Source organism: Bombina bombina, chromosome 4 (genome assembly GCF_027579735.1).
Source record: "Bombina bombina isolate aBomBom1 chromosome 4, aBomBom1.pri, whole genome shotgun sequence".
NCBI lineage: Eukaryota > Metazoa > Chordata > Amphibia > Anura > Bombinatoridae > Bombina > Bombina bombina.
In genome coordinates, this window is record NC_069502.1 from 392,842,860 (window position 1) to 392,858,463 (window position 15,604).

The 15,604-nt window shown below is 43.5% G+C and overlaps 1 protein-coding gene across 1 annotated transcript in view; it reads left to right on the plus strand.

Annotated features, from left to right (window-relative positions):
* TTC14 (tetratricopeptide repeat domain 14) overlaps window positions 1-14,421 on the plus strand; it is a gene marked incomplete in the record, with an annotated part of 160,893 nt that extends 146,472 nt beyond the window's left edge. The window contains 1 exon segment of the mRNA XM_053711842.1: window positions 13,249-14,421. Within this exon segment, the coding sequence (XP_053567817.1) occupies window positions 13,249-14,041 (793 nt within the window).
* Between the last annotated feature and the right edge of the window lie 1,183 nt (window positions 14,422-15,604).

Consider the following 15,604-nt stretch of genomic DNA (forward strand, 5'->3'; position numbering starts at 1 on the left):
ATCAACTTCCTCCGCTCCAAAACAGGAAGGAACTACTGCTCGTTACAGACAGGGTTGGAAAGGCAACCAGTCATGGAACAAGGGCAAGCAGGCCAGAAAGCCTACTTCCGCCCCTAAGACAGCATGAAGTCAGGGCCCCCTTTCCGGAGACGGATCTAGTGAGGGGCAGACTCTCTCTTCGCCCAGGCTTGGGCAAGAGATGTACAGGATCCCTGGACGTTGGAGATTATATCTCAGGGATACCTTCTGGATTTCAAAACTTCTCCTCCACAAGGGAGGTTTCATCTGTCAAGGTTATCAACAAACCTAGTAAAGAAAGAGGCATTTCTACAATGTGTACAAGACCTCTTAGTGATGGGAGTGATCCACCCAGTTCCGCGGACGGAACAGGGGCAAGGGTTTTATTCAAATCTGTTTGTGGTTCCCAAGAAAGAGGGAACCTTCAGACCAATCTTAGATTTAAAAATCTTAAACAAATTCCTAAGGGTTCCATCGTTCAAGATGGAAACCATTCGGACCATCCTACCCATGATCCAAGGGGGTCAATATATGACCACAGTGGATTTAAAGGATGCCTACCTTCACATACCGATTCACAAAGATCATTATCGGTACCTAAGGTTTGCCTTTCTAGACAGGCATTACCAGCTTGTAGCGCTTCCCTTCGGGTTAGCTACGGCCCCGAGAATTTTTACAAAGGTTCTGGGCTCTCTTCTGGCGGTACTAAGACCACGAGGCATAGCGGTGGCTCCGTACCTAGACGACATTCTGATACAAGCGTCAAGTTTTCAAAATACAAAGTCTCATACAGAGATAGTTCTAGCATTTCTGAGATCGCATGGGTGGAAAGTGAACGTGGAAAAGAGTTCTCTGTTACCACTCGCAAGGGTCCCTTTTCTAGGGACTCTTATAGATTCTGTAGAGATGAAGATTTACCTGACGGAGTCCAGGTTATCAAAGTTTCTCAATGCTTGCCGTGTCCTTCACTCCATTCCAAGCCCATCAGTAGCTCAGTGCATGGAAGTAATCGGCTTAATGGTCACGGCAATGGACATAGTGCCATTTGTGCGCCTACATCTCAGACCGCTGCAACTATGCATGCTAAGTCAATGGAATGGGGATTACTCAGATCTGTCCCCTTTACTAAATCTGGACCAGGAGACCAGAGATTCTCTTCTCTGGTGGTTGTCACGGGTTCATCTGTCCAAAGGAATGACTTTTCGCAGACCAGATTGGACGATTGTAACAACAGATGCCAGCCTACTAGGCTGGGGAGCAGTCTGGAACTCCCTGAAGGCTCAGGGATCGTGGACTCAGGAGGAGAAACTCCTCCCAATAAACATTCTAGAATTAAGAGCTATATTCAATGCTCTTCTAGCTTGGCCTCAGTTGGCAACACTGAGGTTCATCAGATTTCAGTCGGACAACATCACGACTGTGGCTTACATCAATCATCAAGGGGGAACCAGGAGTTCCCTAGCGATGTTGGAAGTCTCGAAGATAATTCGCTGGGCAGAGTCTCACTCTTGCCACCTGTCAGCGATCTACATCCCAGGCGTGGAGAACTGGGAGGCGGATTTTTTAAGTCGCCAGACTTTTCATCCGGGGTAGTGGGAACTTCACCCGGAGGTATTTGCCCAACTGATTCATCGTTGGGGCAAACCGGATCTGGATCTCATGGCATCTCGCCAGAATGCCAAGCTTCCTTGTTACAGATCCAGGTCCAGGGACCCGGGAGCGGTGCTGGTAGATGCACTAGCAGCCCCTTGGGTTTTCAACATAGCTTATGTGTTTCCACCTTTTCCGTTGCTACCTCGACTGATTGCCAGGATCAAACAAGAGAGAGCATCGGTGATTCTGATAGCGCCTGCATGGCCACGCAGGACCTGGTATGCAGACCTAGTGGACATGTCGTCCTGTCCACCATGGTCTCTACCCCTGAGGCAGGACCTTCTAATTCAGGGTCCTTTCAACCATCCAAACCTAATTTCTCTGAGGCTGACTGCTTGGAAATTGAACGCTTGATTCTATCAAAGCGTGGGTTTTCGGATTCGGTTATTGATACATTAATACAGGCTCGGAAACCTGTTACCAGAAAAATTTACCATAAGATATGGCGTAAATATTTATATTGGTGTGAATCAAAGAGTTACTCATGGAGTAAGGTTAGGATTCCTAGGATATTGTCTTTTCTACAAGAGGGTTTAGAAAAGGGCTTATCCGCTAGTTCACTAAAATGACAGATTTCTGCTCTGTCTATTCTTTCTCCAACATAGGTGTGTCCGGTCCACGGCGTCATCCTTACTTGTGGGATATTCTCCTCCCCAACAGGAAATGGCAAAGAGCCCAGCAAAGCTGGTCACATGATCCCTCCTAGGCTCCGCCTACCCCAGTCATTCTCTTTGCCGTTGTACAGGCAACATCTCCACGGAGATGGCTTAGAGTTTTTTAGTGTTTAACTGTAGTTTTTATTATTCAATCAAGAGTTTGTTATTTTGAAATAGTGCTGGTATGTACTATTTACTCAGAAACAGAAAAGAGATGAAGATTTCTGTTTGTATGAGGAAAATGATTTTAGCAACCGTAACTAAAATCCATGGCTGTTCCACACAGGACTGTTGAGAGCAATTAACTTCAGTTGGGGGAACAGTATGCAGTCTCTTGCTGCTTGAGGTATGACACATTCTAACAAGACGATGTAATGCTGGAAGCTGTCATTTTCCCTATGGGATCCGGTAAGCCATGTTTATTACGATCGTAAATAAGGGCTTCACAAGGGCTTATTAAGACTGTAGACTTTTTTTGGGCTAAATCGATTCATTATTAACACATATTTAGCCTTGAGGAATCATTTTATCTGGGTATTTTGATATAATAATATCGGCAGGCACTGTATTAGACACCTTATACCTTAGGGGCTTTCCCAAAGCATAAGCAGAGCCTCATTTTCGCGCCGGTGTGGCGCACTTGTTTTTGAGAGGCATGGCATGCAGTCGCATGTGAGAGGAGCTCTGACACTTAGAAAAGACTTTCTGAAGGCGTCATTTGGTATCGTATTCCCCTTTGGGCTTGGTTGGGTCTCAGCAAAGCAGATACCAGGGACTGTAAAGGGGTTAAAGTTTAAAACGGCTCCGGTTCCGTTATTTTAAGGGTTAAAGCTTCCAAATTTGGTGTGCAATACTTTTAAGGCTTTAAGACACTGTGGTGAAAATTTGGTGAATTTTGCACAATTCCTTCATGTTTTTTCACAATTGCAGTAATAAAGTGTGTTCAGTTTAAAATTTAAAGTGACAGTAACGGTTTTATTTTAAAACGTTTTTTGTACTTTGTTATCAAGTTTATGCCTGTTTAACATGTCTGAACTACCAGATAGACTGTGTTCTGAATGTGGGGAAGCCAGAATTCCTATTCATTTAAATAAATGTGATTTATGTGATAATGACAATGATGCCCAAGATGATTCCTCAAGTGAGGGGAGTAAGCATGGTACTGCATCATTCCCTCCTTCGTCTACACGAGTCTTGCCCACTCAGGAGGCCCCTAGTACATCTAGCGCGCCAATACTCCTTACTATGCAACAATTAACGGCTGTAATGGATAATTCTGTCAAAAACATTTTAGCCCAAATGAACACTTGTCAGCGTAAGCGCGGCTGCTCTGTTTTAGATACTGAAGAGCATGGCAACGCTGATACTAATATCTCTGAAGGGCCCCTAACCCAGTCTGATGGGGCCAGGGAAGTTTTGTCTGAGGGAGAAATTACTGATTCAGGGAACATTTCTCAACAGGCTGAACCTGATGTGATTGCATTTAAATTTAAGTTGGAACATCTCCGCATTCTGCTTAAGGAGGTATTATCCACTCTGGATGATTGTGACAAGTTGGTCATCCCAGAGAAACTATGTAAAATGGACAAGTTCCTAGAGGTGCCGGGGCTCCCAGAAGCTTTTCCTATACCCAAGCGGGTGGCGGACATTGTTAATAAAGAATGGGAAAGGCCCGGTATTCCTTTCGTCCCTCCCCCCATATTTAAAAAATTGTTTCCTTTGGTCGACCCTAGAAAGGACTTATGGCAGACAGTCCCCAAGGTCGAGGGGGCGGTTTCCACTTTAAACAAACGCACCACTATACCCATAGAGGATAGTTGTGCTTTCAAAGATCCTATGGATAAAAAATTAGAAGGTTTGCTTAAAAAGATGTTTGTTCAGCAGGGTTACCTTCTACAACCAATTGCATGCATTGTCCCTGTCGCTACAGCCGCATGTTTCTGGTTCGATGAGCTGATAAAGGCGGTCGATAGTGATTCTCCTCCTTATGAGGAGATTATGGACAGAATCAATGCTCTCAAATTGGCTAATTCTTTCACCCTAGACGCCACTTTGCAATTGGCTAGGTTAGCGGCTAAGAATTCTGGGTTTGCTATTGTGGCGCGCAGAGCGCTTTGGTTGAAATCTTGGTCGGCTGATGCGTCTTCCAAGAACAAGCTACTTAACATTCCTTTCAAGGGGAAAACGCTGTTTGGCCCTGACTTGAAAGAGATTATCTCTGATATCACTGGGGGTAAGGGCCACGCCCTTCCTCAGGATCGGCCTTTCAAGGCAAAAAATAAACCTACTTTTCGTCCCTTTCGTAGAAACGGACCAGCCCGAGGTGCTACGTCCTCTAAGCAAGAGGGTAATACTTCTCAAGCCAAGCCAGCTTGGAGACCAATGCAAGGCTGGAACAAGGGAAAGCAGGCCAAGAAACCTGCCACTGCTACCAAGACTGCATGAAAAGTTGGCCCCCGATCCGGGACCGGATCTGGTGGGGGGCAGACTCTCTCTCTTCGCTCAGGCTTGGGCAAGAGATGTTCTGGATCCTTGGGCGCTAGAAATAGTCTCCCAAGGTTATCTTCTGGAATTCAAGGGACTTCCCCCAAGGGGGAGGTTCCACAGGTCTTCAGACCACATAAAAAGACAGGCATTCTTACATTGTGTAGAAGACCTGTTAAAAATGGGAGTGATTCATCCTGTTCCATTGAGAGAACAAGGGATGGGGTTCTACTCCAATCTGTTCATAGTTCCCAAAAAAGAGGGAACGTTCAGACCAATCTTAGATCTCAAGATCTTAAACAAGTTTCTCAAGGTTCCATCGTTCAAGATGGAAACCATTCGAACTATTCTTCCTTCCATCCAGGAAGGTCAATTCATGACCACGGTGGATTTAAAGGATGCGTATCTACATATTCCTATCCACAAGGAACATCATCGGTTCCTAAGGTTCGCATTCCTGGACAAACATTACCAGTTCGTGGCGCTTCCTTTCGGATTAGCCACTGCTCCAAGGATTTTCACAAAGGTACTAGGGTCCCTTCTAGCTGTGCTAAGACCAAGGGGCATTGCTGTAGTACCTTACTTGGACGACATTCTGATTCAAGCGTCGTCCCTTCCTCAAGCAAAGGCTCACACGGACATTGTCCTGGCCTTTCTCAGATCTCACGGATGGAAAGTGAACGTGGAAAAGAGTTCTCTATCCCCGTCAACAAGGGTTCCCTTCTTGGGAACAATAATAGACTCCTTAGAAATGAGGATTTTTCTGACAGAGGCCAGAAAAACAAAGCTTCTAGACTCTTGTCGGATACTTCATTCCGTTCCTCTTCCTTCCATAGCTCAGTGCATGGAAGTGATCGGGTTGATGGTAGCGGCAATGGACATAGTTCCTTTTGCGCGCATTCATCTAAGACCATTACAACTGTGCATGCTCAGTCAGTGGAATGGGGATTATACAGACTTGTCTCCGAAGATACAAGTAAATCAGAGGACCAGAGACTCACTCCGTTGGTGGCTGTCCCTGGACAACCTGTCACAAGGGATGACATTCCGCAGACCAGAGTGGGTCATTGTCACGACCGACGCCAGTCTGATGGGCTGGGGCGCGGTCTGGGGAGCCCTGAAAGCTCAGGGTCTTTGGTCTCGGGAAGAATCTCTTCTACCGATAAATATTCTGGAACTGAGAGCGATATTCAATACTCTCAAGGCTTGGCCTCAGCTAGCGAGGGCCAAGTTCATACGGTTTCAATCAGACAACATGACAACTGTTGCGTACATCAACCATCAGGGGGGAACAAGGAGTTCTCTAGCGATGGAAGAAGTGACCAAAATCGTTCTATGGGCGGAGTCTCACTCCTGCCACCTGTCCGCTATCCACATCCCAGGAGTGGAAAATTGGGAGGCGGATTTTCTGAGTCGTCAGACATTGCATCCGGGGGAGTGGGAACTCCATCCGGAAATCTTTGCCCAAGTCACTCAGCTGTGGGGCATTCCAGACATGGATCTGATGGCCTCTCGTCAGAACTTCAAAGTTCCTTGCTACGGGTCCAGATCCAGGGATCCCAAGGCGGCTCTAGTGGATGCACTAGTAGCACCTTGGACCTTCAAACTAGCTTATGTGTTCCCGCCGTTTCCTCTCATCCCCAGGCTGGTAGCCAGGATCAATCAGGAGAGGGCGTCGGTGATCTTGATAGCTCCTGCGTGGCCACGCAGGACTTGGTATGCAGATCTGGTGAATATGTCATCGGCTCCACCTTGGAAGCTACCTTTGAGACGAGACCTTCTTGTTCAGGGTCCGTTCGAACATCCGAACCTGGTTTCACTCCAGCTGACTGCTTGGAGATTGAACGCTTGATCTTATCGAAGCGAGGGTTCTCAGATTCTGTTATCGATACTCTTGTTCAGGCCAGAAAGCCTGTAACTAGAAAAATTTACCACAAAATTTGGAAAAAATATATCTGTTGGTGTGAATCTAAAGGATTCCCTTGGGACAAGGTTAAGATTCCTAAGATTCTATCCTTCCTTCAAGAAGGATTGGAAAAAGGATTATCTGCAAGTTCCCTGAAGGGACAGATTTCTGCCTTGTCTGTGTTACTTCACAAAAAGCTGGCAGCTGTGCCAGATGTTCAAGCCTTTGTTCAGGCTCTGGTTAGAATTAAGCCTGTTTACAAACCTTTGACTCCTCCTTGGAGTCTCAATTTAGTTCTTTCAGTTCTTCAGGGGGTTCCGTTTGAACCCTTACATTCCGTTGATATTAAGTTATTATCTTGGAAAGTTTTGTTTTTAGTTGCAATCTCTTCTGCTAGAAGAGTTTCAGAATTATCTGCTCTGCAGTGTTCTCCTCCTTATCTGGTGTTCCATGCAGATAAGGTGGTTTTACGTACTAAGCCTGGTTTTCTTCCAAAAGTTGTTTCTAACAAAAACATTAACCAGGAGATTATCGTACCTTCTCTGTGTCCGAAACCAGTTTCAAAGAAGGAACGTTTGTTGCACAATTTGGATGTTGTTCGCGCTCTAAAATTCTATTTAGATGCTACAAAGGATTTTAGACAAACATCTTCCTTGTTTGTTGTTTATTCTGGTAAAAGGAGAGGTCAAAAAGCAACTTCTACCTCTCTCTCTTTTTGGATTAAAAGCATCATCAGATTGGCTTACGAGACTGCCGGACGGCAGCCTCCCGAAAGAATCACAGCTCATTCCACTAGGGCTGTGGCTTCCACATGGGCCTTTAAGAACGAGGCTTCTGTTGATCAGATATGTAGGGCAGCGACTTGGTCTTCACTGCACACTTTTACCAAATTTTACAAGTTTGATACTTTTGCTTCTTCTGAGGCTATTTTTGGGAGAAAGGTTTTGCAAGCCGTGGTGCCTTCCATTTAGGTGACCTGATTTGCTCCCTCCCTTCATCCGTGTCCTAAAGCTTTGGTATTGGTTCCCACAAGTAAGGATGACGCCGTGGACCGGACACACCTATGTTGGAGAAAACAGAATTTATGTTTACCTGATAAATTACTTTCTCCAACGGTGTGTCCGGTCCACGGCCCGCCCTGGTTTTTTTAATCAGGTCTGATAATTTATTTTCTTTAACTACAGTCACCACGGTATCATATGGTTTCTCCTATGCAAATATTCCTCCTTAACGTCGGTCGAATGACTGGGGTAGGCGGAGCCTAGGAGGGATCATGTGACCAGCTTTGCTGGGCTCTTTGCCATTTCCTGTTGGGGAGGAGAATATCCCACAAGTAAGGATGACGCCGTGGACCGGACACACCGTTGGAGAAAGTAATTTATCAGGTAAACATAAATTCTGTTTTTACACAAGCGTCTGGCAGAGAATCCAGACGTCCAGGCTTTTTGTCAGGCTTTGGCTAGGATTAAGCCTGTGTTTAAAGCTGTTGCTCCTCCGTGGAGCTTAAACTTGGTTCTTAAAGTTCTTCAGGGTGTTCCGTTTGAACCCCTTCATTCCATTGATATTAAGCTTTTATCTTGGAAAGTTCTGTTTTTGATGGCTATTTCCTCGGCTCGAAGAGTCTGAGTTATCTGCCTTACATTGTGATTCTCCTTATCTGATCTTTCATTCAGACAAGGTAGTCCTGCGTACTAAACCTGGGTTTTTACCTAAGGTTGTTTCTAACAAGAATATCAATCAAGAGATTGTTGTTCCATCCTTATGTCCTAATCCTTCTTCAAAGAAGGAACGTCTTTTGCATAATCTAGACGTGGTCCGTGCTCTGAAGTTCTACTTACAGGCAACTGTTGAACAGATATATCTTGTTGAACAGATATTTTTTCCTGTTCCTAAGAGGATTGTGAATATTATTACTAAGGAGTGGGATAGACCAGGTATTCCGTTCTCTCCTCCTCCTGTTTTTAAGAAAATGTTTCCCATATCTGACACCATGCGGGACTTGTGGCAGACAGTCCCTAAGGTGGAGGGAGCTATTTCTACTCTGTCTAAGCATACAACTATACCTATCGAAGACCGTTGTGCTATCGAAGACAGTTGTGCTTTCAAAGATCCTATGGATAAAAAATTAGAGGATCTCCTGAAGAAAATTTTTGTTCATCAGGGTTTTTCTCTTCAACCTATTGTGTGCATTGTTCCTGTAACTACTGCAGCTGCTTTCTGGTTTGAGGCTCTAGAAGAGGCTCTTCAGATGGAGACTCCATTAGAGGAGATTATGGACAGAATCAAGGCCCTTAAGTTGGCTAATTCTTTTATTACAGATGCCGCTTTTCAACTGGCTAAATTAGCTGCAAAGAATTCAGGTTTTGCCATTTTAGCACGCAGGGCGTTATGGCTTAAGTCCTGGTCTGCTGATGTGTCATCAAAATCTAAACTTTTGAATATCCCTTTCAAAGGAAAGACCCTATTCGGGCCTGAACTGAAAGAGATTTCAGATATCACTGGAGGGAAAGGTCATGCCCTTCCTCAGGATAGATCAAATAAGATGAAGATCAAACAAAATAATTTTCGTTCCTTTCGGAACTTAAAGAGTGGTTCTGTTTCGGCTTCCTCTGCTGCAAAGCAAGAGGGGAATTTTGCCCAATCCAAGTCAGTCTGGAGACCTAACCAGGCTTGGAACAAGGGTAAACAGGCCAAGAAGCCTGCAGCTGCTTCTAAGACAGCATAAAGGGGTAGCCCCCGATCCGGGACCGGATCTAGTAGGGGGCAGACTCTCTCTCTTCGCTCAGGCTTGGGCAAGAGATGTTTACGATCCCTGGGCTTTAGAAATTTTGTCCCAGGGATATCTTCTGGAATTCAAAGACTTTCTTCCACGGGGGAGATTTCATACTTCTCGATTGTCTGTAAACCAGACAAAGAGAGAGGTGTTCTTACGCTGTGTAGAAGATCTGCTCACCATGGGGGTGATCCACCCAGTCCCAAAAGAGGAACAGGGACTAGGGTTCTACTCAAACCTGTTTGTGGTTCCCAAAAAAGAGGGAACTTTCAGACCAATCTTGGATCTCAAAATTCTAAACAAGTTCCTCAGGTTTCCATCATTCAAGATGGAGACCATTCAGACTATTCTGCCTCTGATCCAGGAAGGTCAATATATGACTACCGTGGACTTAAAGGATGCGTATCTTCACATCCCTATTCACAGAAATCATCTTCAATTTCTCAGATTTTCCTTTCTAAACAGGCATTACCAGTTTGTGGCTCTTCCCTTTGGGTTAGCCATGGCTTCAAGAATTTTCACAAAGGTGCTTCCCTTCTGGTCCCTTCTGGCGGTTCTACGACCTCGGGGCATAGCAGTGGCGCCTTATCTAGACGACATCTTAATTCAAGTGTCGACTTTCCAACTTGCCAAGTCTCACACGGACATTGTGTTGGTTTTTCTGAGATCTCACGGGTGGAAAGTGAGCATAAAAAAAGAGTTCTCTCTTCCCTCTCACAAGAGTTTCCTTTCTGGGGACTCTGATAGATTCGGTAGAAATGAAAATGTTTCTGACTGAAGTCAGAAAATCAAAACTCTTAACCACTTACCGAACTCTTCATTCCATTCCTTGGCCATCTGTGGCTCAGTGTATGGAGGTAATTGGACTCATGGTAGCGGCAATGGACACAGTTCCTTTTGCCTGCCTACATCTCAGACCACTGCAACTATGCATGCTCAAACAGTGGAATGGGGATTATGCAGATTTATCTTCTCAACTGCATCTGGACCAGGAGACCAGAGATTCTCTTCTCTGGTGGTTGTCTCAGGACCACCTGTCTCAGGGAATGTACTTCCACAGGCCAGAGTGGCTCATTGTAGCAACAGATGCCAGCCTGCTAGGCTGGGGTGCAGTCTGGAACTCCCTGAAAGCACAGGGCTTATGGTCTCGGGAGGAATCTTTTCTTCCGATAAACATCCTAGAACTGAGAGCGCTATTCAAGGCGCTTCAGGCGTGGCCTCAGCTTGCTGCAGCCAAATTCATCAGTTTTCAGTCGGACAACATCACGACTGTAGCTTATATCAATCATCAAGGAGGAATAAGGAGGTTTCTAGCGATGATGGAGGTAATCAAAATAATCCTATGGGCAGAGGATCACTCTTGCCATCTCTCAGCAATCCACATTCCAGGAGTAGAGAACTGGGAGGCGGATTTTCTAAGTCGTCAGACTTTTCATCCGTGGAGTGGGAACTCCATCCGGATATATTTGCTCAGCTGTTTCAGCTATGGGGCACACCAGAATTGGATCTGATGGCGTCTCGTCAGAATGCCAAACTTCCTCATTATGGGTCCAGGTCCCGGGATCCCAAGGCGGTACTGATAGATGCTCTAGCAGTACCTTGGTCCTTCAATCTGGCCTACGTATTTCCACCGCTTCCTCTCCTTCCACGTCTGGTTGCCAGAATCTAGCAGGAGAGAGCTTTGGTTATTCTGATAGCACCTGCGTGGCCACGCAGGACTTGGTATGCAGATCTAGTGGGCATGTCCTTGGTTCCACCGTGGACCCTGCCAATGAGACGGGACCTTCTAATCCAAGGTCCGTTCTCACATCCAAATCTAGTTTCTCTGCGTCTGACTGCTTGGAGATTGAACGCCTAGTTCTATCAAAGCGTGGGTTCTCTGAGTCGGTCATTGATACCCTGATTCAGGCTAGAAAGCCTGTCACCAGGAAGATCTATCATAAGATTTGGCGCAAATATCTTTTTTGGTGTGAATCCAAAGGTTACTCGTGGAGTAAGATTAGGATTCCTAGAATATTGTCTTTTCTCCAAGAGGGTTTGGAGAAGGGATTATCAGCTAGTTCTCTAAAAGGACAAATATCTGCTTTGTCTATTCTACTACACAAACGTCTGGCAGATGTCCCAGACGTTCAAACTTTTAGTCAGGCTTTGGTCAGAATTAAGCCTGTATTTAAGCCTGCTGCTCCACCTTGGAGCCTAAACTTAGTCCTTAGAGTTCTTCTAGGGGTTCCGTTTGAACCTATGCATTCCATAGATATTACATTTCTATCTTGGAAAGTTTTGTTCTTAGTTGCTATCTCTTCGGCTCGAAGAGTTTCTAAGCTATCTGCTTTACAGTGTGATTTCCCTTATCTTATTTTCCATTCAGATAAGGTGGTTTTGCGTACCAAACCTGGTTTTCTTCCTAAGGTTGTTTCTAATAAGAATATCAATCAAGAGATTGTTGTTCCTTCTCTGTGTCTTAATCGTTCATCAAAGAAGGAACGTCTGTTGCACAATCTTGATGTGGTTCGTGCTTTAAAGTTCTACTTACAAGCAACTACAGATTTCCGTCAAACATCTTCATTGTTTGTTGTTTGTTCTGGTAAACGGAGAGGTCAAAGGGCTACGGCTACCTCTTTCCGTTTGGCTGAATAGCATCATCCGTTTGGCCTAGGAGACTGCTGGACAGCAGCCTCCTGAAAGAATTACTGGTCATTCTACTAGAGCTGTGACTTCCACATGGGCTTTTAAAAATGAGGCTTCTGTTGAACAGATTTGTAAGGCAACGACTTGGTCTTCGCTTCATACTTTTTCCAAGTTTTACAAATTTGATACTGTTGCTTCTTCGGAGGCTATTTTTGGGAGAAAGGTTCTTCAAGCAGTGGTGCCTTCTGTTTAAAGGTCCCTGTCTTGTCCCTCCCTTCATCCGTGTCCTAAAGCTTTGGTATTGGTATCCCACAAGTAATGGATGAATCTGTGGACTCGATACATCTTACAAGAAAAAACATAATTTATGCTTACCTGATAAATTTATTTCTCTTGTGATGTATCGAGTCCACGGCCCGCCCTGTTTATTACGACAGGCATATATTTTTATTTTTTAAACTTTCAGTCACCACTGCACCCTATGGTTTCTCCTTTTTCTTCCTAGCCTTCGGTCGAATGACTGGGGGGTGGAGCTAAGGGAGGAGCTATATAGACAGCTCTGCTGTGGGTGCTCTCTCTGCCACTTCCTGTAGGGAAGTAGAATATCCCACAAGTAATGGATGAATCCGTGGACTCGATACATCACAAGAGAAATAAATTTATCAGGTAAGCATAAATTATGTTTTTCCCTTCTTTTTAAACTAACTAGTGATGATTTCTATTCTATCAAAATAGAAAATCAATTGTAAACCTTATGACAGGGGTCATCAATTGTGGCCCTGCAGAGGTTTTTTGGAAATTCATTTTCCATGATGCTCGGCCACAATTTTGGCTGGCTGAGCATCATGGGAAATGTATTTCCAAAAACTCTGGAAGTCCACAATTGATAACCTGTTTGTGGGTGTGCCTTTCTGGTGTCTGTCATTGTTAAACAGTCCCCTCTCTCCTTTTTTTTTTTTTTTTTTTTTTTTTTTTAAACTTTAAAGAATTTTTAATAGAGAGATCTATATCTCTCTCTATAAAACATTTAAACCTTAAAAGGAACATGAAAAAACAGATAAGGTTATAGATAGATATGTCTGTCTCATGTCTCTGATTTATTTAAGATTATCTAATATTTGGTATTTTAGAAAGAAGAAACGAAAACGCAGATCATCTTCATCAAGCGGTTCTTCTGATACATCTTGTTCATCTTCATCCTCACATGGTCATAAAAAGCATAAGAAGAGAAAAAGACGCAGAAAGCATTCAGAATCGTCAAGTTATTCTTCCAAGACTTTTTCTAAAGCTTCATCACTCTATGAAGCAGAATCCTACAGTCCTCCTGCTGATACCTCCGCCTCCTTTCTTAATCGTAAATCAGATATGCATAAACTTCTGGAAGAAAGGGACATACCTGGCTATCGCAGGAGGTCATCAAACGACAAAAATAGGTACCGCTCTTTGTCCTCATCTATGGAGACTATAGAACTTGTTAAAGTTATGTCTGAAGATTCAAAAGACTCTCTCAGCAGTGAAAAGACACAGGCAACAAGTAACAGAAGGTACAGTGAAACTTCAACTGATAAATACACGTGTCATAGAAAGGATTCTAAATTATCTTACCACCAAACTGATGAAGGACACAAATACCCTGAGCGACATGAAGCAGAAAGAGCATTCAACAGAAAATCAGACTCTAAGAGTAGCTCCTCTTCTTCAAAGACTTGTGCTGAAAGGAGATCAAGTAAAAATCTTTGTGGATTGCTTCAGCAAGATAGTACAGATAGATTGCAAACCAGTGATGCAAGGAAAATGAGTAAGGATGAAACCGATAATTGCAATGCATCTGCCCCCAAGGCTTTACCTGAGAATCTGTTAAATATTCTTAGCCGGATTGATGAATTTCAGAAGGAAAAAGGAACCAAGCAAAAAAACAAATAATAAAAAAACAAACAAAAAAAAAACCTTGTTTAAGAAATGTTGTTTAATCTAAATGCTGACGTAAAGCAGTATGTGTTAAAAGTTGCCAACCATCCTTATGTGCTTTTTTGTTTTTTTTCTCTTCATTGCTATATTTGTAACCCTGTTGCAATATGTAAACATATTGTGAATCAAAATCCTAAACACCTGGATGTTGTATTTACAAAATACTTGGTATGTTTTCTAAAACTTTGGACCAAAAATGGTGGTGGAGCATACATTTCCTTCCTATTGGGTACAAATTAATGTACTGCAATTAATACTTTTATACTATTGTAAACGTGTAGGTCTTGGTATGCTAAACTGTTGCCTTTTTTAAAATAAAGCTTAGTCTCAAAGAACTTTCTGCTTTTAATTGTCAGTTATAAATGTTTACTGAACTCACAAATTAAATTTATTTCATGTAATTGGCAAGAGTCCATGAGCTAGTGACATATGGGATATACAATCCTACCAGGAGGGGCAAAGTTTCCCAAACCTCAAAATGCCTATAAATACACCCCTCACCACACCCACAATTCAGTTTTTACAAACTTTGCCTCTTATGGAGGTGGTGAAGTAAGTTTGTGCTAAGATTTCTACGTTGATATGCGCTTCTCAGCATTGTTGAAGCCCAATTCCTCTCAGAGTACAGCGAATGTCAGAGGGACGTGAAGGGAGTATCACTTATTTGAATGCAATGATTTCCCTAACGGGGGTCTATTTCATAGGTTCTCCATTATCGGTCGTAGAGATTCATCTCCTACCTCCCTTTTCAGATAGACAATATACTCTCAATTTACCATTACCTCTACTAATAACTGTTTTAGTACTGGTTTGGCTATCTGCTATATGTGGGTTTTTTTTATTACTTAAGACACCTCAGCTATGGTTTGGCACTTTATGCATTTATCTAAAGTTCTAAATATATGTATTGTACTTATATTTGCCATGAGTCAGGTTCATGTATTTCCTTCAGCAGACTGTCAGTTTCATATTTGGGGAATTTAAACATTTTAAGAAATGTATTTCTTACCTGGGGTTTAGTCTTTTTTTTCAATTGACTACTTTTTGCTATTGCGGGTATTAGGCCCGTGGGTGCGTCAAATGCTAAACTTTATTGCGTCCTTGGCGTGAAAATATTTTTTGGCGTGAAAAAATACGTTTATGACGCAACTTCGTCATTTCCGGCGTCATACGTGACGCCGAGACCTTTCACACGGCGGCTTCATTAGTGACGCAAGTGTGTCCTTTCCGGTTATTTTTGGTGCCAAAAAAGTTTTCGTTACGTTGTGTGTCATACTTGGCGCCAAATTTTTTTCATTATTTCAATACCCCATTGATGTTTGCCTCTTGCTTTTTTCTCTATCAGAGGCCTATGCTTTTGCATTTTTTCCCATTCCTGAAACTCATATAAGGAAATAGATAATTTGCTTTATATGTTGTTTTTGTCTTACATTGAGCAAGATGTCCCAATCGGATCCTGTCTCAGAAGTTTCTGCTGGAACATTGCTGCCTGACATCGGGTCTACCAAAGCTAAGTGC